Genomic DNA, 25,096 nt, shown 5'->3' with positions numbered 1-25,096 from the left:
ATAATAATAATAATACGGATGGATGTAAGATCAAAGGAACTGTCAGGTATCGATATTCCCCAAATCGATACCCAAAATAAATGTCCCCTAATTCAACTTTCTTCCAATTTGTTGAGACACCGCAGTACATTACCCAACACACACCCACCCCACCCGCCGCGTGTGAACCTTCGGGATAGTTCCCAGTGGACCGGTTCTACTGGTCAGGGTGGAAGAGGGTGGGGCGGGCGGGCTGTCAGACCGCGAGGGGGCGGGACGACAGGTGAGACGATAGAAAAAGGATGGATGTTAAACGCGTAGCTGTGTGTTTCACCGTGTGGAAGGTTATTTTTGTTTATACACTGTCGTTTTTACTTTTAGTTTAGGAACACTCCACTTACTTTTGGGACGCACCGTTGTTTTAGTGTTCACTTTTATAACTTGATTTCGGATTATTCGAACCAATTTTACTTCTTTTTGTCGGGGTGTTTTTCCTGCGCACTAAACTGGCCCTAACTACGTCCAGGACTACGTTTTAAAAGGAACTGTTTACGGAAGAACTTTTAATTTTCCGACGGGCGTGCGTTCGTTTCCAATTCCATTATTGGCGATCGGAGGGGGGGAATACAGTTTGTTTGACAACAACACTACTGTCAACGCGTGCGGAGTCACCATGCAGAGGCAATGTAGTCACTCAGCAACGCATGAGTATCCGAATCCCTTTATGCACCAAGTGAAGCTGACCAGGGCGCAAAGAATCAGGGTGAGTCAATAAAACAATATCTATGTCGTGAGTTTTTCCAAATGTACTTTTATTGCAGCCACAAACGGCCGACAAAGTTGTTTGCATATCTGCCCACATCCAAGCCAATATTGGGTATAAAGTAACTTATTTATCACAGACAAACCTTATTTAGCCATGGACTCACTCACTCTATGATGCCAGCCATAATTATATCAAGGAAACATTTGTGTCCATTTATGATTGGACATTTGAACTGCATCGACAATTCTTCTACCGTTCCTCTAGCACTGCTTGCAAGGGCTTGTGGCTATTGCTTTGATATTGAATGGTGGACTGAATGGTCAATTCACTATGAATAGAAAATGGGGGACCCTGATGTAAACAGGACAAACGTCTTTCTCTGGTCTGCATATCCTTAACAATTGTGTGTGTATTGAGCCGTACTGTATTGTATTGTACCCATTCTGCAATCTGTTAAATAAAGTTTTCATTCATTCATTCAATGTTGGCTTATTCTTCAGTTTGCATTGTTATTGTATGCTAACGTATAGAAGCGTGGCTGTGTGGTAAAATTTGAAAACATGTCTCCCATCCCAGGGCCTCATCCTTGGCAGCATCCTCTTCCCCGTGCGCATTGTCCTGGCCGCCTTCTTCTTCCTCTGTACATGGCCCCTGGCGCGGCTGAGGTTTGCCGGCGTGTCTGAGGAAGGGCGCTCCCGGCCCGTGACCGGCTGGCGGCGCTGGCTCTACCACAACGCCGTCATGGCACTGAGCCGGGCCGCGTTCCTCTCAATGGGCTTCCTGTGGGTGAAGATCAAAGGTTGCCGTGCGGACCTGAGGGAGGCCCCGGTTCTGGTCGTGGCGCCCCACAGCAGCTTCATGGACCTGCTGGTCCTGTGCTACACCCAGCTGGCCACTGTGGTGTCTCGGTTTGAGAACAAGAGCTTGCCCGTCATAGGAGGTGAGAGGGGTTCCGTCAGTTAGCTCTCTTTATTGTGGATTGTGGAGGTGGGAGGGGGGCAGTTGAGTTGAACCGTGTTTTGTCCTGACCGCGTGAATACTTTCCCCAAGGCAGTTGTCCTTCCGCGTTCGGTTTACGCGGCCTGATTGGCCACTGACGCTTCTCTCAACGCCCAATCGCGTTACTCCTAAGGCTCGCTCCTAACTTTCAGAACTTCTCTCAGTTCCACAAGTCCATCACATCAGCTACCTACCTGCATCAATATACTACTAACTATCAACTAACTCGCTACCGCCGTGCATCAATATACTAACTAACTAGCACATCAATGCACTAACTACTACCGCTGTGCATCGCTATTACATCCTCGTTGCAGGGACGTCCCCTAGCGATTTCAGTGATTGCCATTTTTGCAAGATCCAAAGTTTGACCTCTGTTAAAGTTTTCATTGTGGGCGGCCCTCAATCCAATGATTGGTCCCTAAATTGGCCCTCAGTCATCAAAACTTTGACAATCCCTGATTTAGACCATGTGACACGAAAAATTAAAACTTGTTACATGAGACGAGCCATCTGTTTTAAGAGGGAAGACCCACCCTTCAGTGATGCAGAAATACTGGGGTGGACAGTGAAAGGGGGGATGATGGCAAGAGATGGAATGAGTGGAGGGAGAAAGAGGCGAGGGACAGATGGAGAGAAAGTGGGGGGGGGGGGGGGGTCAAACAAGCTGAATGATGGATGGATGGATATGTACTGTAGACCAGAGAATGACTGGCGTTGAATGAGAGATTGAGGGAAGAGACTGAAACGTGACGGAGGGAAGGTGGAGGGAGGGGGGAAAAGGGAGGAGCTGTGGAGGGAGGGGAGTATAAAGTAGGAGATGGAGGGAATACAACAATGAGAGAAAAGGATGAGAAGAACGCATGGATAAGGCAAACAGAGAGAAGAGGAATGGGGTCAAGGAAGGGGAACGAGAAGGGAATAAGAGAAAATATGCCAGGAAGTCAAAAGATAAACAAGTGACTAGTACCCGAGCCTCCATGTCTGCCTCTTTCTTTCTTTCTTTCTTTCTTTCTTTCTTTCTTTCTTTCTTTCTTTCTTTCTTTCTTTCTTTCTTTCTTTCTTTCTTTCTTTCTTTCTTTCTTTCTTTCTTTCTTTCTTTCTTTCTTTCTTTCTTTCTTTCTTTCTTTCTTTCTTCTCCTTCTCCTTCTCCTTCTACAGTAGGCAAGTTCCTGATTGCATAATGTTTCAGTCTTGGCATTCTCACAGTAGGCTCCTCCTAGAGTTCTGGTTCTGATTTGGGGTGTTTGTCTTTGTGTGTGTCTGTTTGTGTTTGTGTGTGTCTGTATGTGTCTTTGTCTGTGTTTGTGTGTGTGTGTGTGTTTGTGTGTGTGCGTTCCAGCTCTGTTGGAGTTCAATCAGTCAGTGACTGTGAACAGGAAGGATCGAGAGTCGAGAAAGAAGGCAGTCTCCAAGATCACAGAGAGACTGACCTCAAATGGCCTCTGGCCTCAGGTGAGCTCTGGGGTCAAGTTGCCTTTCAACACCATATAGGGACCCCAACTTCTCATTTTAATTTTGGAAATGATTAAACTGCATAACTGGAAGGGGTCCAAGGATAAAGGGGACAGGGGGTCTGGATTATTTTGGGAACAGTGGATGACTGTACTTTAGGATCCATGATTAGTTTGGCAGGCATTTCACATGCAGCTTGGTTACATGTATGACAGTTTCATCTGAATGACATACCGGTACTGCAACAGCGCGTGGTTCTGGTTACATCTGAATGACATACTAGTGTAACAGCACATGCAAGTAACTTGAAATGCGTTAAAGGGATAGTTCTTGGACATTATGTTGTATGAAATGCGTGCCAGTAGTCGTGTATTGGAGGCAAAGCTATTGGCTTACTTACCGAGTCCTGGTTCCGAATGAACCGGAAAGCAAACGGGGTCTTGAAACCCAAAAGGTTTTCATCCACACACCACAACATGCAGACAGCATCACCTCGACCGGGACAGAACACACACCACCACAACATGCAGACAGCATCACCCCGACCGGGACAGAACACACACCACAACAACATGCAGACAGCATCACCCCGACCGGGACAGAACACACACCACAACATGCAGACAGCATCACCCCGACCGGGACAGAACACACACCACAACATGCAGACAGCATCACCCGACCGGGACAGAACACACACCACAACATGCAGACAGCATCACCCCGACCGGGACAGAACACACACCACGACAACATGCAGACAGCATCACCCCGACCGGGACAGAACACACACCACAACAACATGCAGACAGCATCACCCCGACCGGGACAGAACACACACCACAACATGCAGACAGCATCACCCCGACCGGGACAGAACACACACCACAACATGCAGACAGCATCACCCGACCGGGACAGAACACACACCACAACATGCAGACAGCATCACCCCGACCGGGACAGAACACACACCACAACATGCAGACAGCATCACCCCGACCGGGACAGAACACACACCACAACATGCAGACAGCATCACCCCGACCGGGACAGAACACACACCACCACAACATGCAGACAGCATCACCTCGACCGGGACAGAACACACACCACCACAACATGCAGACAGCATCACCTCGACCGGGACAGAACACACACCACGACAACATGCAGACAGCATCACCCCGACCGGGACAGAACACACACCACAACATGCAGACAGCATCACCCCGACCGGGACAGAACACACACCACGACATGCAGACAGCATCACCCCGACCGGGACAGAACACACACCACGACAACATGCAGACAGCATCACCCGACCGGGACAGAACACACACCACAACATGCAGACAGCATCACCTCGACCGGGACAGAACACACACCACAACATGCAGACAGCATCACCCCGACCGGGACAGAACACACACCACGACAACATGCAGACAGCATCACCCCGACCGGGACAGAACACACACCACGACAACATGCAGACAGCATCACCCCGACCGGGACAGAACACACACCACAACATGCAGACAGCATCACCCCGACCGGGACAGAACACACACCACAACATGCAGACAGCATCACCCGACCGGGACAGAACACACACCACAACATGCAGACAGCATCACCTCGACCGGGACAGAACACACACCACAACATGCAGACAGCATCACCCCGACCGGGACAGAACACACACCACAACATGCAGACAGCATCACCTCGACCGGGACAGAACACACACCACAACATGCAGACAGCATCACCCTGACCGGGACAGAACACACACCACGACAACATGCAGACAGCATCACCCCGACCGGGACAGAACACACACCACGACAACATGCAGACAGCATCACCCCGACCGGGACAGAACACACACCACAACATGCAGACAGCATCACCCCGACCGGGACAGAACACACACCACAACATGCAGACAGCATCACCTCGACCGGGACAGAACACACACCACGACATGCAGACAGCATCACCTCGACCGGGACAGAACACACACCACGACAACATGCAGACAGCATCACCCCGACCGGGACAGAACACACACCACAACATGCAGACAGCATCACCCCGACCGGGACAGAACACAATCCTAGTGAGAATCAAAGGCATTTCTACAGGGATTCATGCCAAGATGTTATTTATTTAGCTATCTACTGATTTGCCTAGTTTTGGAGATATCTGCCAATGCCATAGAGATATCTGTATTTCTTTCCAGAAATCATGACCCGGTTACTCAAGATAATCCACAGACCTTGTTGTGAGCAGTTTCATGTAGGAACTATTTCCTACTGAAGAACACTTACAATACATTATGAATTTCACTAGAAAATAGTTCCTAGTCCTATATAAAACTGCTCACAACATGAGTCTGTGGATTAACCGTGTTAAGTTTTAAGTAACCGGGTCATGATTTCTGGAAAGAGACGCGATTTTTTTTGTTTTTCCAAATGGATATTTTTTGGCGCTTTGAGTGCCATTCAACACCATTGTATTGGAGTGACAGCAGATATCGCTATGGCAGATATCTCAAACTAGGCAAATCACACCAAAACAATAGCAGATGGCACTCTGGATAAGATGGAAAATAATTTTATAAAATATTTATTTATTTTTCTTATTTCGGGTGAACTGCCCCATTGGGACCGCTACCGCTAGTTCAATTGTTTTCGATACCTTGCTTCCTCAGTGAAATGACAACCTGGTTGGTCTGCAGCAGCCGCGCTAAAGAAATTGCATGAAAATGTACTTGCGTAATAGTACCTTCAGGTATATTGCTAGGTGTATCTGAACATGTTCTGTCAATATTTGTCTTATGATTCCAGTTACACTTACTGATCATCAATCTGTCAAATATTCCCCCTTCTCGCTCTCTCTCTCTCTCTCTCTCTCTCTCTCTCTCTCTCTCTCTCTCTCTCTCTCTATCTCTCTCTGTCTCTGTCTCTGTCTCTCTGTTTCTGTCTCTCTCTCTGTCTCTGTCTCTGTCTCTCTGTTTCTGTCCTCTTTGCTAGATGCTCATGTTTCCAGAAGGCACCACTACGAACGGCAGAGCTCTAATCAAGTTCAAGCCAGGTGAGTAATGTTACAATTGACCATAGGGATGTCTCTATCGGATCAGTAAGACCGGTATCGGGGCCGATCACGCCATATTTTAATTGATCCGTATCGGATATATTAAGCCTGATCAAATTCTGATGCTTTTTTGTAAAAAAAAAAAAAAAGAGAGAAAAAAGATATATATATACATTTGAGGGAAAGCTGTGATGCAATTCTTTCTTGATGCAGAGGTATTCAATTACCGAGCATATCTTACCTACATTTAATGGTTTTGCTAACTTTATATACTTTATACTTGAAGTGTGCACTGTTATCTAGGAAAACACAAATATGGGATCGGGACTCTGTATCGGCAGATACTCTATATTAAACGACTTGGATCGGGGGCAAAAAGACTTGACATCCCCAATTGTCATGCTCTGGGTGGAAGGGAACCCAAGTACCCAACCTGAGCATTACATAAGAGCAAAACAGCCACCATAAGAATATGATTATTGAGCTGCTGCTCACGCATCCCCTTGACTCAGATGGATCAGTCCAGTGTAAAGTCGTATTGTAATTCTGCTTGTGCTAAAGCAATCTGACTGTAAATCGTGAGAAAATACATTATTTATACACCGGGGATGGGCGGTAACCTTGGTGAAACGGAGCACAAGAAAGAAAAGACATCTTATGTTTCTGTCATATCCCTGGCTCAGCTGGTGTGGTGCTGTTATGTTTCTGTCATCTCCCTGGCTGTGGTGCTGTTATGTTTCAGTCATCTCCCTGGCTGTGGTGCTGTTATGTTTCAGTCATCTCCCTGGCTGTGGTGCTGTTATGTTTCTGTCATCTCCCTGGCTGTGGTGCTGTTATGTTTCTGTCATCTCCCTGGCTGTGGTGCTGTTATGTTTCTGTCATATATCCCTGGCTGTGGTGCTGTTATGTTTCTGTCATCTCCCTGGCTGTGGTGCTGTTATGTTTCTGTCATCTCCCTGGCTGTGGTGCTGTTATGTTTCAGTCATCTCCCTGGCTGTGGTGCTGTTATGTTTCTGTCATATATCCCTGGCTGTGGTGCTGTTATGTTTCTGTCATCTCCCTGGCTGTGGTGCTGTTATGTTTCAGTCATATATCCCTGGCTGTGGTGCTGTTATGTTTCAGTCATATATCCCTGGCTGTGGTGCTGTTATGTTTCAGTCATATATCCCTGGCTGTGGTGCTGTTATGTTTCAGTCATATATCCCTGGCTGTGGTGCTGTTATGTTTCTGTCATATATCCCTGGCTGTGGTGCTGTTATGTTTCAGTCATCTCCCTGGCTGTGGTGCTGTTATGTTTCAGTCATCTCCCTGGCTGTGGTGCTGTTATGTTTCTGTCATCTCCCTGGCTGTGGTGCTGTTATGTTTCTGTCATCTCCCTGGCTGTGGTGCTGTTATGTTTCTGTCATCTCCCTGGCTGTGGTGCTGTTATGTTACTGGTTGATATGGTGCTGTCGATAACTACACAATTTCTCCATCTGGGACAATCATTTAAAAAGATAATACAAAAAATTGGTATGTGATCTATAAATGATCTTATCTAGCTTGATTACGCAACAAGTGATGTGCTGTTCTGGAACGCGCCGCACCACATGGTATGTTTCCAAGCAGCAAGAAGAGAGAAAAAAATAGGGTGTGAACCTTCATGTCGGAGTATGTGCTCAGTGCTGACAGGTCTATTATTTCTCTCTCTCTCTCTCTCTCTCTCTCTCACTCACTCACTCACTCACTCACTCACTCACTCACTCACTCACTCACTCACTCACTCACTCACATACATATATATATACACACATACATACACTCATTATTTATGTCCCTCATCCAGGTGCCTTCCTGGCCGGCGTCCCCGTACAACCTGTTCTGCTGCAGTACCCCAACAAGCTGGTGAGTAACTTCGACCCCATCCATTAGGTCCTGCATTTAGCAAGGTCCTCCTCCATTAAAAATAAAACATGTATTAGACTAATTAGTCATGGGATTAAGAATATGTGGAATGGTGTTTCCCAGTCATGGAGAAGGACCTCCTTCTTTAAAAAAAATAAAGTTTAATAAAACTTGCCTGAGTAGTGTAGACTATTTTTCACGAAATAACTTCTTAAAAAAACATCTTACATTTTCTTTAAATAATCAACTAAACCAAGTCTTGGTGGACTGAGACCGATTAATGGAGTGAGGGGAGTAACTCCACTGGCATGGACACAAAGGGGCAACGTACAGTACAGTAGTCCGTGTTTGTGGTTATGTTTTTTGATAACGCATAGTGTTTGGGTTAGTCGTGTTTGCATAGCTCTATTTGCATACCTGGTCAGGGTGTGTGGGGAGTATGACTGTATTCATACAATGTAAAAAGAAGTGGTCACTAGGTAGGGGGTGAGTTTCTCCCCTCCACCTTTTTTAAATAAAATGGTATGAAATACTTGCGTGGGGGCTTTTCTCTAAGGTCTCTGTTCACCGCCCCTCCTCCTCCCTCCCTTCATCTTCCCTCACACCTTACTGTACCTTTTGTCTCACCTAATTTCATTGCCTATATTATGTCTTTTTACTATTACCCTGCCCATACCTGTACCTCCCCTCCCGCATGCTGCTATGACGCCCGAATTTCCCCAAGGGGCTTAATAAAGGAATATCTTATCTTACCTCACCTTTTGTCTTCCTCACCTCCTCGAGCCAACCAACCTTTGTTATTCACCCCTCCCCACAGCCCCCTCCCCACAGTGTACAAAATACCACTTGCAGCTCCTTTAATCCATGCCACAACAAGCTAACAAATGTTTTAACAATACACAACAGAATACAATGGTCTTCGTGTATTTCCGATGCTTGATCTCTTCTCTCAGACTGATGTGATATCTTGGAGCTAGCTAGCTAAATAGCCCCAGTACGCAGTAATACACTGACCTTCTTCAAGAAACTAAATTTGGACGACACTGGATCAGGAGGTAGAGCAGGGGCGTAATTATGGGGGGGACACATGGGACATGTCCCCTGCATGTTTTCAGAAGGCAGTTATTACCCCCCCCCCCACGTTTTTACCATCCAAAACAATGTTACACGATAATAAACGGATAATAAACGGACACGTGACAACTGACCAGCACTCGGACCACACACAGGAAAATGGCTGATTGTTCTATCGACCTGCGCTATTATTATGCAAAGATGAGTAGCCAGATGGGGGTCGCATTTTTGTGTGCCCGCCTGCACGGGCCAAGTACCCACTCGCTACTCGTCTTTGCATAATAATAGCTCAGGTGGTCAGGTGTGTTCAAATACGTCCACCCGCATTTCACTGTATGCCCTGGTATGTATGTGACAAATAAACCTCTTGATTCCTAAATCTTGATTCTTGATTGGTGTCTGTGAAATATCTGTCTATGACCTCGTTGTATTTAAAAGCCTCTAGGCTGTTGTTTTATACATTGTAGATAATAAATAGTGCAATCTCTCTCTCGCCCCCCCCCCCCCCTTACAACTATGCGTAGCGCCAGCTTTTACTGAAACAACGCCCCTGACCAAGCCCCCAAATGTGTCCCCCCACCATTGAAAACAAAGTTACGCCCTTGAGGTAGAGCAGTTGTCTGGTAATCCGGAGGTTCCAGGTTGGATTCCCACTCCCCTCGGGAAGTGTCCTTGAGCAAGACACTTAACCCCTAATGTCTCCCGATGAGCAGGTTGGCACCTTGCATGGTTGCCGGTTCCAAGATATCGTGTCAGCGAGAGAAGAATCAAGCATTTATTCAAAGTTCACGCCTGACAACTTTAGGTGAAAGTAATCAGGGGCAGAATAGCTAGATTACCAATATAGAAATACAAAATATAGAATGTGTGCCTTTACTTAAAAGGGAACTATGCCCAATTTCAGAATTCATACTTGTTATTATTAAAATAAGAGTATATATCTATCTATATACATTCAGCAAAGACTTTATACTTGATGACATCACAAGTTTGATTCTTACTTCTCTGGGTTCTGGCTTTTGTTAGAGAGTAGCTCATGTTCACAAATATTGATTGCACTTTCCTAGGCCATGAAAATAACATATTTAAATTCTTTTATTTGAATGGTGTTCCCCTTTTAAGCACATTTCAATATTAAGTAACTTGCAAAGACTTTTACTGAAGTAGAATTTTGAATAGAGGACTTTCACTTTGACCAGTGTGCTGTTCTATTAAAATATTTCCACTATTACTAAAAAAAAAAAAAAAAAAAAAAACATAATTAATACTTCTTAAACCCCTGTTGTTCATGTTTGTTCTAGGATACAGTTCGCTGGACTTACAAGGGAACGACCTGGTGAGCACTACTTCATTTACCACAGACTTCCAACCTAAACCGTGTCTTCATTGTGCCGTTGTGTTGTACTTGTTGTGACCTTTTTGAGCCGTCGAAAACAATATGGTTGCTTCTGTCCCCGTTAGGGTTGAGGCCTTGTGGCACACCTCTTCACAATTCTACACAAACATGACCATCGAGGTAAGCCAATTCAATTGATGCCTATCCAAATACTATCGCATCATCCTTCCTACCCTCCTATAGACCTGTTCGCTGTATATGTCAGACTCGGTGTGCTTCGCACGCATCAGTGGGGCAAAAGGAACGTAATCCTGGTCAGAACAACTGGGCAGACTACAATATTATTTGCATTTGTTAGTCATGCTAGCGATCTAAACAAAGCTAGATATGTAGAAGGTGAAAGACTCGCACTCGCAGCCAATGCTGATTTGGCTAAATTACATCCAGCCGTTTTTGTTTGAAACTACTTTTAGTCTGGGGAGTGTCATGGTTTCTCCATAGAGCCCTGTTGTACTTTTTTTTGCGCAGCAACTCATGCAGGTAGTGGCCAACTTAGTCACATGACTCAGTTGGTATTGCTGATTGGCTCGAACATGGTATGTTTGTAAACAGCGAACAGGTCTATAGTCAGTGCTTCTCAAATGTTTTCATGACCCCCATTTGAGAAGATATTAGAGCCCAACCAATACTAGTAAGAAAAACACTAGTTCATTCAAATATCTTGAAGTGAGAGGTCAAGGCCATGCCCCCCTCCCCCCATCAACATTTTACCTCTTTGGACTTTGGAGAGATATCTACCCCCTTTGACATGGCTTGGATATATGGACTCTACAAGATCCCTAGCAAATGATGACCACTGTCATTGCGCTAGCTTAAAACATGAGCCTGCTAATCAACTGGTAACAATATCAGTCAATATCTGTAACATACATGCTGATACTGATATGCCGGTGATAAGCCGATATCAGATGACCGATATATTGATCGGGCTCTAGAAAATATTTGTCATTTCATATGATTTAGTCCAGAAGTCATTCTCTCCATTGAGCTAAATTCTAGTGGCGGCATGGTGGCGTAGTGGTAACACTGTCGCCTCACAGCAAGAAGGTCCAGGGTTTGATTCCCGCTTGGGGATCAGGTTTCCGCGATGCCAGGTACCCAGGTGGGTGATCTCCCAGGCCTTTCTGTGTGGAGTTTGCATGTTCTCCCCGTGCTCGCAAGGGCCCCCCCCCCCCCCCCCCCCGATAAGAGAAACCCAATGGAAAAACATGCACAACAACAGATCGCTAACGCTGACGAAGACGGGCAGGAGCACTTGGATGGTCCCCGGGCGTGGCTCACGCCGCAGCCCTCATCTGCTCCCGGCGGCCCTTGGGGGGAAGGACGATGTTAAGCGCAGAGTAGTATCGCATCGGCGATCCTAAAGAGACGATGCATGATGCGTGTGTGTGCTAAACTAACCGCTGTGTGCCACTAAAACATTGAGTGTCGTTGCATGCAGAATAAAGACCTCTGCAACAGGTCCTGTATTATTATTATATTAGTGAATAAATAAAATGCTAGTGAAATGAAGCTATTCCCCATATTGCTGGGGGGCACCCCGGAACACACTCAAAAGACCCCTGCGGGTCCCCGGACCTCACCTTGAGAACCACATTCGGAGTGGGCGAAGCTATAAATGGAATAGAATAGAATAGAAATACTTTATTCATCCCGAGGGAAATTTGGCTGTTGAAAAATGTCCTGTTTTCTCCATGCGATTCCAGTACCTGCCAGTTTACACACCCTCCCAGGAGGAGAAGGACGACCCCAGTCTGTATGCTGACAACGTCCAGAAGCTCATGGCCAAGTAAGTACCGCAATTTATTATTATGTTCTTCGGTACCCCAGTTGCTATTGCATGTACATATTTGTGTTTTATTACACTTATATTTACATACATACCAACTATTCGCCTGTTTTATTCTCCACCCATCGATCATCCATAGCAACACTACTATCGCCGACATCCAAGTTGGGGGATCCCCCCTTGAACGGCCCTTCTAAGGTTTCTCTCCTCCACATCGCCTGTGGTGCTTTTTTCCTATTGCTAGGTTTTTAGTGAGTTTTTCCTTACCTTCGCTGGGGTATGTCTGGGAGTGTTGCATTTATTTATTTTACATTTATTTTGGATTTCATGGTGGATTTTTTGTTTTTGATTTATTGTGATGTTTCTTCTTGACTTGTTTAAAGAAGACTTGTCCGGCCCATGGGGACATTACCTTGTGGTTTCGGGCCTTACAATTAAATTAGATTTGAATTACATCCGTTATAGACGTAGCCTGCGGTCGACGGCCTGTGTTGTATTGTCCAGCGCTTGTCACACTCTGGGGTGACGGTGAGGTCTTGTCGGCTCATCTTTTTTTATTTTTTTTTTAATCTTTTTCTCCCTCCTTTTTCCCCCGATTTTCTCCCATCCCAATGTTAGTCGTTAGTCGTCCCCTTCCTGGTCGCTGCGCACTTACCCCCCACAGTCGGTCTGGGAGAGTGGAGGCTATCACGTGCTTCCTCCGACACACGTCTAGCCAATCAACCGCTTCTTTTCACCTGGCAGCGCGGACTCTCACTGAGAGGGTGTAACGTGTGGAAGGATCACACTACCCCCCTTAGATCCTATCCGCGCTGAGCAGGCGCCCCGACCGAACTGTAGGAGTCGCTGTTTACAACGACCCGGACCCACCCCGCCAGCTTTCCCACCCTCTAATACTGCCAATTGTATTAGTGTGAACAGCCAGCCAAGCTGGTGACACGCCGGGAGCGCGTCTCCGGCGTTGGTGACAAACGCAATCTCAGCTACGCCACCTGACCGCTTGTCGGCTCATCTTATTTAAATCGTTTCTTATTGTTTTTTTTTTGTTTGTTTTTTATATCTGTGCAGCCTTGTTTATTAGAATAGATTAGATTCAAATGTATTGTCATTATACAGCAAAAGTACAGTACAACCAAAAGAGGTTTGGCATCCAACCAACGTGAAATGTAACAGTAAAGTGCAATAATAATATAAAATGTACAGGTGATTAAACTGGGTATAAAATATACAAATTGTTATTCTTATTGTTTTTTTAAGGTTCAACAACATTATATACATACAAACATACATACACTACATGGCTACATATAACCACATAATACCTAAAATAAATGAAAAATACAGTAAATAAAAAGAGAAAGATTTAAATAATAAAGAAAATTGCATCGTTTTTATACAGGTTGTCACTTGCCATACAGAAATTGCCTATCTAATAAATCACCGTCCTATGCCTAAACATCCTCAGCCGAGAATTTTTGATTAAAATAATAAAAAAAAATGGCTGCCAAACTTTGAAAATGTTCTGGGTAGAGCCCCTGGTGGAGTCATAAAGTCTCAAGTTTTAGGTGTGCCATCACATCTTCGACCCAGTGTCGTGTGATGGAGGAATGGCTGACTTCGTTAAGCAAAACTTAAATGACAGTCGGCTCATCTTGATGTCCCCTTGGGTCACCGTTGCACAACGGTGTGGTGGATCCTCTCACAGGCTGGTATTCATGGTATTCCATCGCAGGCATCCTGCTCATAAACAACAACAGGTGGCCTAGGATGCGTCACAGGAATACTATACACACAGGGTTGACTGGAGAACAATGAAATCCTTACCGGTGATGATGTGTCGTGACAAAATATTTTCAAGGATTCTTTTGACGTCCGCTCCGTAAAAAGAGCAGTGCCGTTTGGCTCTCGGTTCAAAGTGGATTTATTTGCACTTGCAACCTGAACGTGGGCTATGTATAGCCACCAAGCCATTAGTATGTACTGTATGTACTGTAGTATGTTTTCCTGACCCGTCACATTGCCTGTTACTGCGGTCATGTGAACACATGGGAATCAACAGAGGACCCATTGTATAGTATAGTATTATAGTCATATCAGAATACTAGAGTCACGATATTGCAATTTATTACCTTCTTCAACTGAAAATGATAAACTTTGTTGCAATAACAATATATATATATATATATATACATCACCTGTTTTATCTAAATAAGATAACATTTTCAGTCTATTCCATTCCAATCATTTCTATTGCAGTAATCTTTTGGGATTGTCAAAAAATATTGATACTTGGCGTCACTATATCGACATAATATCATATCGGCACACAAGATATCGCGATGTTGCTATACCCCTAGTGATGACATCAGCATGAATTTACCTTTGGTGGATTTTCCTGCATCAGTGTCACTGTTGACTGGATCCGTGAGGCTAACGGTGCCGTCCTTCTGTGCCCCCCCCCCCCCCCCCCCCCCCCCCAGGGCCCTTGGAGTTCCAGCTACTGACTATGTGATGGAGGGCCGGGTCCCTGTCTGTAAACTAGGGGGTCTCTCTGTCCCCATGGAGCCCCCCGCCAGGAAAGCACTTTCCCTACTACATAAATATGGGTAAGAACACCTGTGTGTTTGCACGAAAAATTGCTTTAATTTGGGTAAAAAACAACTCTAAACTGTTTTTTTGTTTTAACTTCATTAACTCCACCTCTTCCCCCCCCCCCCCCCCCCCCCCCCCCTCAGCGTGTCGGAGGTGGAGGCTGCCTTGAACAGAATGATTGACAGGTGCCAGTCAGGCAGCCTGGGATGGAAGATCGGCGTGGATGAACTGACCTCAGTTCTCGGACTGACGGACAGACGGACAGCTGTCGCCATCTGTGGCCTCTATTCCAAGGTAATCTAGGATCTGTGTGTGTGTCTTCATTAAAGAGCAAATCCGTGATCCAAGCGCAAAAAAATGGGTTGCACCAGCACCAGAATTGTGTGTGACCGGCATCAAACAGCTGGCCTGGGATCAGATCCCACCAGAACCTTCTCTCCCGTCACCTGTAGGCCCACATGTACTGGCCTGGGATCGGATCCCACCAGAACCTTCTCTCCCGTCACCTGTAGGCCCACATGTACTGGCCTGGGATCAGATCCCACCAGAACCTTCTCTCCCGTCACCTGTAGGCCCACATGTACTGGCCTGGGATCAGATCCCACCAGAACCTTCTCTCCCGTCACCTGTAGGCCCACATGTACTGGCCTGGGATCAGATCCCACCAGAACCATCTCTCCTGTCACCTCTAGGACCACATGTACTGGCCTGGGATCAGATCCCACCAGAACCTTCTCTCCCGTCACCTGTAGGCCCACATGTACTGGCCTGGGATCAGATCCCACCAGAACCTTCTCTCCCGTCACCTGTAGGCCCACATGTACTGGCCTGGGATCGGATCCCACCAGAACCTTCTCTCCCGTCACCTGTAGGCCCACATGTACTGGCCTGGGATCAGATCCCACCAGAACCTTCTCTCCCGTCACCTGTAGGCCCACATGTACTGGCCTGGGATCAGATCCCACCAGAACCATCTCTCCTGTCACCTCTAGGACCACATGTACCCCCGCTGGCCTGGGATCAGATCCCACCAGAACCATCTCTCCTGTCACCTCTAGGACCACATGTACTGGCCTGGGATCAGATCCCACCAGAACCATCTCTCCTGTCACCTCTAGGACCACATGTACCCCCGCTGGCCTGGGATCAGATCCCACCAGAACCCTGTCTCCTGTTTCTTCCCTATTCTCTCTCCCTCTCAGCCATCCTGGTGTCTCAAGTCTCAAGTTTAAGTCTGTATGCTGACTCTGTGTAATTGTTTTAGGACGACAGTGTGGATGTCCGCCAGATCTACCTGAGTGTTGCAGTCGTCTCTGGCTTTGTCAGCTTCAAGTCACTCCTTCACACAGCGTTCACTGTAAGTCATATATCCATGTAACATTTGATAATGGAACTATTAATACACGGCCATGTGGCTTTAGCTCATAAGGATCCAGTGTGACGGGGCCCTTGGTGCTGTATTCCTTCTTGTACCACAACATGTTCTTGTGATGCAACACATCACATTTTTCTCCAAAAGGTAAATGTTTACTTTAATCTCAAAATGTGGACCTGAATTTAGATTCAATCAAAATGCCTGCGTATACTACTTTGTTGTAAACCCCTGAATCCTCTAAATGTCCTCTTGATATGTCCAGTATGACTTACTACCATACTGTCTTTATACCTGTATCACTGTACATATTATATTACAACTCTGTACTCTGTAATTGTATATACACATAGGCAGCGGATATATAAGGCACTGGGAGGCAATGCCGACCCAGTCTGCGCATTATTATAGGCAGCCTAGGCTACGATGATGTGTGTGTGTGGGCTGCTGCAGCCCGGTGGTGACAATACGCAAGGGTCGGCCAACCAAGGTGTCAATGGCAGTAGGTGTGGTGGCTGTTAACTGGGTATAAAATACATCTGATTAGCACTACACTCATATATAGTACTACTGAGTGTAGTGCTAATCAGATGTATTTTATACCCAGTTTAATCACCTGTACATTGTATATTACTATCGCACTTTACTGTTACATTTGCACTCTGGTTGGATGCCCAACTTATTTTCATTGTACTGTACTTGTGCTGTATGATGATAATACATTTGAATTGAATCTAATGTAAATAAAATGCCACCTTCTTCCAGCTGTTTGACAGGGAAGGTAGAGGCAGGCTGAGTGCAGTGGAACTGTCTGGCCTGATGGGGGCGCTGCTGGGTTTCCCTCAGCAACACACTGATCAACTCTACACGGAGGCCTCCTGTGGAGGCCAGCCTACTGAGGGTTAGTCTCTCTCTCTCACTCACTCACTCACTCACTCTCACACTCTCACACACACACACACAGAAGTTCTGCTAACATTCAGAATAACCCTCACCACTGCATGCTTAACTTATTTTGACCCTACAAAATAAAAGCCCCTTTCTTCCTGAGCGCAGGACAACGTTCCTCGTCTCCGCTGACCACTTTCCCAGGGTTTTTATCTCATCAGACAGCAAGAGGAACAGGCTTCCGGGCAAAGGCAGACAAATTACCTGCCCAGATACTACAAGTCTACAAACATTATCTTTGGTTCTGTGAGATGAGTGTTGAGTAAGGGTGTGTTTATGGCTGTTTGTCGAAGCTCCCAAGGGGAGGAGCTAATGGCATGATATATTGCTTCTTTCTATTACTCAATCTTCCCATCCTGTCTGACCGCGTTTTTCAGTCATAAATTCTCATGTTTTTTTTCTTTTCTTTTCTTTTTTTAAACAGAGGACCTGCTAAAAGTATTGACAGCCCACCCAACCTACCGGAGAGTGCTAAAGGAATATCTACAGCCCGAGGAGGCGGACTCTATTCTGTCGTCCGCTCCCCTGGCCAATGGGAAGTCCGTGAACAATAATGGAGATATGCAGAATGGCAACGGGAACCTCTCGTCCAATAAGAAGACGGACTGAGGATTTTGTGTGGGGCGCGTCACTGGATCGGATACTAGATTGCAGTGACCGGCCCAATACAAGGACTGTTTGTGATGATCTGTCAAAACGTCATCAAAAGAATTCAGACATGTAGATGGAGTAAGCCCGCAAATTACACCTTGTCTGTTCTGTGCGTTTCGTCTTTTATGTGCAATATTCTACCACAACACAGCCAAGGATGCTGCTCGCGGTACACAGTGCCAATCAAATGCTTTTATCACTTTTATTTAAAACTGTGGTTCGGGACCCATAAAGTGTTTTCGGGCCCGTTTTACCGGTGGGTCTTAATGGGCCTGAGTCTCAGGGTAATACTGAAAGGGACTCTGAAAAGGTTTTATAAACTTGTGCTTTTCTCGGATGGATGGTGAAGCGACTCTTCGATCTGTAAGGAACATTGTGACGTTTTGTATGCGTGCACGTGTGTGTGTGTGTGTGTGTAGGCCTGTTTGGATGTGTTTTTCCAGTACTGTAAGCGCAGTACGGTTTACTGTACATAGCCGTTTCCCTCCTGACACCGAGAGCGATAACCAGACTCCATTATTTGAAGCCGAGAAATATTGTTTTTATTATTTGTAGGAACTGTTTTATCTATTTTGTATTGCTCTGACAAAGGGATGTGGTTTGTGAAAACGTATGTAAGACTTGCTGGATCCAAAGCTTATTTTTATGGAAATGACTATTCTCAGACCCCCCCCCCCTTTTTTTTGTTTGTTTGTTTTGTATGACATTTTTACATTTATTAAACTGTGAATTCTAATTCTATACACATCAAAAGTGTGGATCCATTGTGTCACTATTGTGGCTGTCTCTTCTCCTCTTCTGAAATGTAATGCCCATCTTACTTTCTCTTCCTCTGATCTCTTTCTTCATCTCGTCGCTCGCTCGCGTCCTCCTTCCCCGACCCCTGTGTTATGTGACTATTGAACGAGTGTTCCCTCGTGTTTCCCTAATAGTGGCCTTCTCTGTATTGCCTGTATTAATAGTGACTTGAAGAACGAGTGTTCCCTTTTGTTTCCCCTAATAGTGGCCTTCTCTGTATTGCCTGTATTAATAGTGACTTGAAGAACGAGTGTTCCCTTGTGTTTCCCTAATAGTGGCCTTCTCTGTATTGCCTGTATTAATAGTGACTTGAAGAACGAGTGTTCCCTTGTGTTTCCCTAATAGTGGCCTTCTCTGTATTGCCTGTATTAATAGTGACTTGAAGAACGAGTGTTCCCTTGTGTTTCCCTAATAGTGGCCTTCTCTGTATTGCCTGTATTAATAGTGACTTGAAGAACGAGTGTTCCCTTTTGTTTCCCCTAATAGTGGCCTTCTCTGTATTGCCTGTATTAATAGTGACTTGAAGAACGAGTGTTCCCTTTTGTTTCCCCTAATAGTGGCCTTCTCTGTATTGCCTGTATTAATAGTGACTTGAAGAACGAGTGTTCCCTTTTGTTTCCCCTAATAGTGGCCTTCTCTGTATTGCCTGTATTAATAGTGACTTGAAGAACGAGTGTTCCCTTTTGTTTCCCTAATAGTGGCCTTCTCTGTATTGCCTGTATTAATAGTGACTTGAAGAACGAGTGTTCCCTTGTGTTTCCCCTAATAGTGGCCTTCTCTGTATTGCCTGTATTAATAGTGACTTGAAGAACGAGTGTTCCCTTGTGTTTCCCCTAATAGTGGCCTTCTCTGTATTGCCTGTATTAATAGTGACTTGAAGAACGAGTGTTCCCTTGTGTTTCCCCTAATAGTGGCCTTCTCTGTATTGCCTGTATTAATAGTGACTTGAAGAACGAGTGTTCCCTTTTGTTTCCCCTAATAGTGGCCTTCTCTGTATTGCCTGTATTAATAGTGACTTGAAGAACGAGTGTTCCCTTGTGTCTCCCCTAATAGTGGCCTTCTCTGTATTGCCTGTATTAATAGTGACTTGAAGAACGAGTGTTCCCTTGTGTTTCCCCTAATAGTGGCCTTCTCTGTATTGCCTGTATTAATAGTGACTTGAAGAACGAGTGTTCCCTTGTGTTTCCCCTAATAGTGGCCTTCTCTGTATTGCCTGTATTAATAGTGACTTGAAGAACGAGTGTTCCCTTGTGTTTCCCCTAATAGTGGCCTTCTCTGTATTGCCTGTATTAATAGTGACTTGAAGAACGAGTGTTCCCTTGTGTTTCCCCTAATAGTGGCCTTCTCTGTATTGCCTGTATTAATAGTGACTATTGAAGAGTGAGTGTTCCCTCGTGTTTCCCTAATAGTGGGTGTAGGAGGCAATTTAGGAATTGGTTCATTAATATGTCCTATATTCATGTTTTGATATTTCAATTTGATAAAAGTTTAATTGTCTATAGTTTAAAAAGATTTGTCATGATTTCATGATTTGAGAAAATGAATGTGTGCTGTCAATAATACCGGTGAAAGTCAAGAAAGAGTGACAAGCACGTATGTGACATATGCTTTTTTGGATCCGGGGAGCACAGCAACGTTCATCACAATTTAAAAAAGATTCTGTGAGGAGCCAGTAGGGATGATGGCCGACATTGAGTCAATGTTTTTCAGGTGAAGGTACCTCAACATGACGCAGACCTCCAACGCTTTTGGTGGCCCAACGGCAACTTTAATGAGCACATGGAGAAATATAGAACAACAATGGAAAAGAAACCACTTACCTTGGATGATCTGGTGGCCGCAGAGTCAGAAATAATCCAGTCCAGCCAGAGACAACAGTTCAACGAAGCACTCAAAGCACTGCAGAAGGGAAAGCAAGTTAGTCACAACAGTCAGTTGTTCAGAGTAGACCCTGTACTTCAAGAGAACATTTTGAGGGTCGGTGGAAGACTTAACAAGTCAGCCATGCCAGAGACCGCCAAACGGCCAGCAATCATATCAAAGCACAGCAGAGTTTCCACGCTGGTCCTGACAGACATCCACCAAAGGACAGGACATGCCGGACGCAGCTACGTCTTGGCGCAAGTTCGCAACTAAGATGCAAGTATTGGATTCCACAAAGCCAACTCTGCAATCGGAAAGCTACTCGACAAGTGCCGCAGGATCACTGGAAAGGTCGGGGAGCAGAAGATGGCGAACCTACCAGAAGATCGCCTCCTGCCTGATAAACCCCCATTTACGAATGTTGGAGTCGACTTCTTGGGGCCCTTCTGTGTAAAGCGGGGCCGGAGTACAGTCAAGAGATACGTTGTGTTGTTCACATGCCTTACCCTGAGAGCGGTACACATTGAAGTCGCAGACAGCCTTGACAGAGTCTCTTGTGTAAATGCGATTCACCGCTTTGTATGCCGAAGAGGACAAGTCACCATCATGCGGTCCGATAATGGCACACATTTTGTGGCCGCTGAAAGAGAATTGAGAGAAGCAATCCAACAACTGGACAATGACGTGATTGAAAGAGCTTTACAACCAAAAGGGATCAAATGGATATTCAACAGCCCAGCAGCCTCCCACCAAGGCGGGGTTTGGGAACGACAGATTCGAACAGTCAGGAGAATTCTCAGCTCCATCATGAAAGAGCAAGCTGTCAATGACTACTGTATCCAGACAATAATGTGCGAGGTCGAGAGCATCATCAATGGAAGACCACTCACAGTCCCAATCTAACATGCCTCCTGGCGTCTTCAACAAAGACGACATGTACACACAAAGAAAAGATGGGAACAAGTCCAGTACTTGTCTGACTTATTCTGGACTAGATGGACTCGAGAGTACCTCCCACTCCTCCATGAGTGCCAGAAATGGTCAACAACAGGAGATGTTGTGCTCATCGTGGACAGCACTTCCCCACGCAACTCGTGGCTCCTGGGAAGAGTAGTCGAAACATTACCGGACTCGGGTACGACGGGTAAAAATGTAAACCAAGACCAACGTACTGTAAAGGCCAGTAAACAAACTGTTCCTGCTAGAGGAAGCAACACAAGAAGAGGACTGAGTGAGAATAGTACCCAAGAGACTCAAAGTTCGAGAGAGGGAGGTTCGAAGGGTCAAAGTGACTTACCACTACTGCATGAACCAGGATTATCATCGGAGGACCTGACCCCCCCCCCCCCGGCCATCAACCCCACGCCGCTCGGGAAGAACGAGGCTCCGTGGAAAAGTGGACAAGCCACCACAGCTACTGGCTAATGAACAACAAGCTAACGGTAGGAAACGCCCTGGCCCTGAGGAAAAGAACAGGCCGCAGCACACTGACGAACAGGAAAACATTGTACCAACAACGCTGATAATAGGTGATTCTGCTGTAGGCTATATCAACAAAAAGAGAAATACAAAGATATACTGCTACCCTGATGGTACTGTTTGTGAAATAACAAGGCACATTCCAAAGATTATCGGAAAACACAACAGCCAGGAAATTAATCATCCACGTAGGAGCAAATGACATCTCAAATCGACAGTGAAAATCTGAAATGTGATTTTAATGAATTGCTGAAAATGCTGGATTCCACAAACATCGAATCGCACATCAGTGGCCCCTTGCCAAATCTCTAAATTGACTGAAAGATTCAGCAGACATCTCCAGCTAAACAAATTGCTCTCAATTTACATGTTTACATCAGGGTCCCCCATTTTCAATTCATCATAAATGTAGTTTCCTCCCCCTTGTATATATTTACTGTATGTCACAAATGTAACAGTACTGCATTGAGTATGTCATTATGAATTGAAAATGGGGGACCCTGATGTAAACAAGACGAAACTGTACTGTACCCATTCTGCAATCTGTTAATAAAGTTTTCAATCAATCAATCCAATTCAATTCAGCCATTGGGTGGGTGGCGCTGCTGAGCGGGCCTGTGACGGCCTGACAGCGTGGGGACAGAGAGAGCTGGGCTGTTGTTCTGCAGATGGTTGCTTCTCACACAGACCGCAAATAAACGAACGCTTATAAAATGATTTAATAGGCTAAACTTTGTTTAAAATTCTTTATTTTAGACTTGTTTATTGTATTTGATTTTTGCCGACATAATGTTACGTGGCCCGACTAGATCCGTGACTCCGTTGAGATACAAATGAATTATCCAGCAAATAAAAACGAACGCTTATAAAAACGATTTAATAGGCTAAACTTCGTTGTTTTAAATTATTTGCTTTACACTCTTTATTGTATTCGATTTTTGTCGTCATAATGCTACGTGGCCCGACTAGATCCGTGACTCCGTTGAGATACAAATTAATTATCTATAAAAGTGACTATCTTTGGAATCGGCTTGGGGAAACATAATAAGTCACTATCTCCACTCGCTACCGGGGGAACATAGAACCCGGGGAACATAGAACCCTTTGCGGCTACCGGGGAACATAACATAGGGGGAACATAGAACCCGGGGAACATAGAACCCTTTTGCGGATGGGGCAACATAGAACCCTTAAAAAAAAGCGGGGAACATAGACATGTTCCCCTTGTGTGCTACACAATGTCAATTACATTGCAAACTTTGACATGTTCTGGAGACGTGAACAGTTGTTCCGAAGGAATGGATTTTCTCTGAACAGATATGGAGGAAAAATGTTCACTTCCCACATTTTCTACTCCATCGACAACGGCCTTGCAACAAGCTCTAAGACGGACAGTACAATAACACAACCTAACTCTGATGACGTCAAGACGATAGAATCGCTATCGAAGGACATACAGAGCAAGCTGATTGCTGAGTGATCGGATCGCGGAGGACATCCACAGGATTACAGCAGAACTAACAGCGCTCCCCCGTATCGACGAGTAGGGTATATCTGCAGAGCCACAGAGCCCTGCGTGGACGGGTTTGAGGCGGGGCTTCGTGGCGTAGACAAGTAATAGTGGCCTGGACAAGTATTTGCACTACTGCGCATGCGGATGAGGGGGGGGGCTCTCTCGCTCTCTCTCTCATTTACGACACACATACACAACTTAACTTTCGTCTCGTTTACATCAGGGTCCCCCATTTTCAATTCATCATAACATGACATACAGATAGACCGCTATCTTTACTAAATATAAACCTGCAAGTGGTGTATAGGACTGCTATCTTTACTAAATATAAACCTGCAAGTGGTGTATAGGACTGCTATCTTTACTAAATATAAACCTGCAAGTGGTGTATAGGACTGCTATCTTTACTAAATATGTAAAAATGTAAGTACCTATTTCGCTATTTTGGACATTAGGTGCGCACGTTGCTTATCAAGGCCACCACAGATCAGCTGTGCAATCGAATTTAATTAGCTAACTGTGGATTGGACTGCAGACAAGGCTATCACTACCACTGCCCCTACTGCCAGGCAACAATTATAAGAAGAAAAAAAATGCTTCGTACCATATATTATCATGCAAGCCCCTGCCCAGATGTGGATTGGACTGCAGACCAGGCAGCCCAGACTATCATTACCACTGCCTCTACTGCCAGGCAACATTTGTAACAAAAATAAAGGCTTTGGTCCATATATCATCATGTAAGAGCCAGCCCTCCCCTCAACCGACTCTGCCATCTCCTCAACCGACTCTGCCATCTCCTCAACCGACTCTGCCATCTCCTCAACCACCTCTGCCATCTCCTCAACCGACTCTGCCATCTCAACCACCTCTGCCATCTCCTCAACCGACTCTGCCATCTCAACCACCTCTGCCATCTCCGGGAGTCGAGACCGCAGCCTCTTGCATTGGTGACGAGCACAATCTCCGCTACTAAATACCTGTATGTCCCTATGTCGATATGACCCTGATGTAAACAAGACAAACTTCTTTCTCTGGTCTGCATCCCCTTAACAATTGTGTGTATTGAGCCGTACTGTATTGTACCCATTCTGCAATCTAATCTGTTAAAATAAAGTTTTCATTCACACTCAAATCTGTGTTCATTTTTTATTTTGCATACTAATGTTCTGTGTCTTGAGTCGTACTTGTATTGAAAAATTGATTTTATATGTCTGAGGAGAAGACTGGTACTCCACAAAGTACTGGGGGTCTATCTATTATTACTATATATACTCTACTATTTTTGTATCACAAACAGTGCTGTATATTTGTAGACTTCTTCCAATGTACAGTTTATTCCCCCTCAAATATATATACTCTATTATTACTATATATACTCTACTATTTTTGTATCACAAACAGTGCTGTATATTTGTAGCTCTGGTATGTCA

General features: G+C 45.3%; 1 protein-coding gene across 1 annotated transcript; it reads left to right on the top strand.

Annotated features, from left to right (window-relative positions):
- The first annotated feature begins 293 nt into the window (after positions 1 to 293).
- Positions 294 to 18,745, top strand: lpcat4 (lysophosphatidylcholine acyltransferase 4). Its single transcript, XM_084313704.1, has 13 exons — positions 294 to 742; positions 1,322 to 1,685; positions 3,087 to 3,199; positions 6,244 to 6,304; positions 8,130 to 8,188; positions 10,564 to 10,598; positions 10,724 to 10,778; positions 12,365 to 12,447; positions 14,928 to 15,053; positions 15,183 to 15,333; positions 16,304 to 16,396; positions 17,177 to 17,312; positions 17,784 to 18,745. The coding sequence occupies exons 1-13, from the start codon at positions 653 to 655 to the stop codon at positions 17,966 to 17,968; spliced, it is 1,551 nt and encodes a 516-aa protein (XP_084169830.1). The 5' UTR covers positions 294 to 652; the 3' UTR covers positions 17,969 to 18,745.
- Positions 18,746 to 25,096: the final 6,351 nt, after the last annotated feature.

Source organism: Notolepis coatsorum (genome assembly GCF_963971535.1).
Source record: "Notolepis coatsorum genome assembly, chromosome: 4".
Taxonomy (NCBI): domain Eukaryota; kingdom Metazoa; phylum Chordata; class Actinopteri; order Aulopiformes; family Paralepididae; genus Notolepis; species Notolepis coatsorum.
This window is presented reverse-complemented; position numbering and strand designations above follow the sequence as displayed.

Excerpts from the sequence above, each read along its gene's own strand:
- lpcat4 (XM_084313704.1), top strand. The coding sequence starts at position 653 with ATGCAGAGGCAATGTAGTCACTCAGCAACGCATGAGTATCCGAATCCC. Across the intron at positions 3,200-6,243 it reads CAAATGGCCTCTGGCCTCAG|ATGCTCATGTTTCCAGAAGG; the intron begins GTGAGCTCTGGG and ends CCTCTTTGCTAG. Across the intron at positions 15,334-16,303 it reads TCTGTGGCCTCTATTCCAAG|GACGACAGTGTGGATGTCCG; the intron begins GTAATCTAGGAT and ends TAATTGTTTTAG.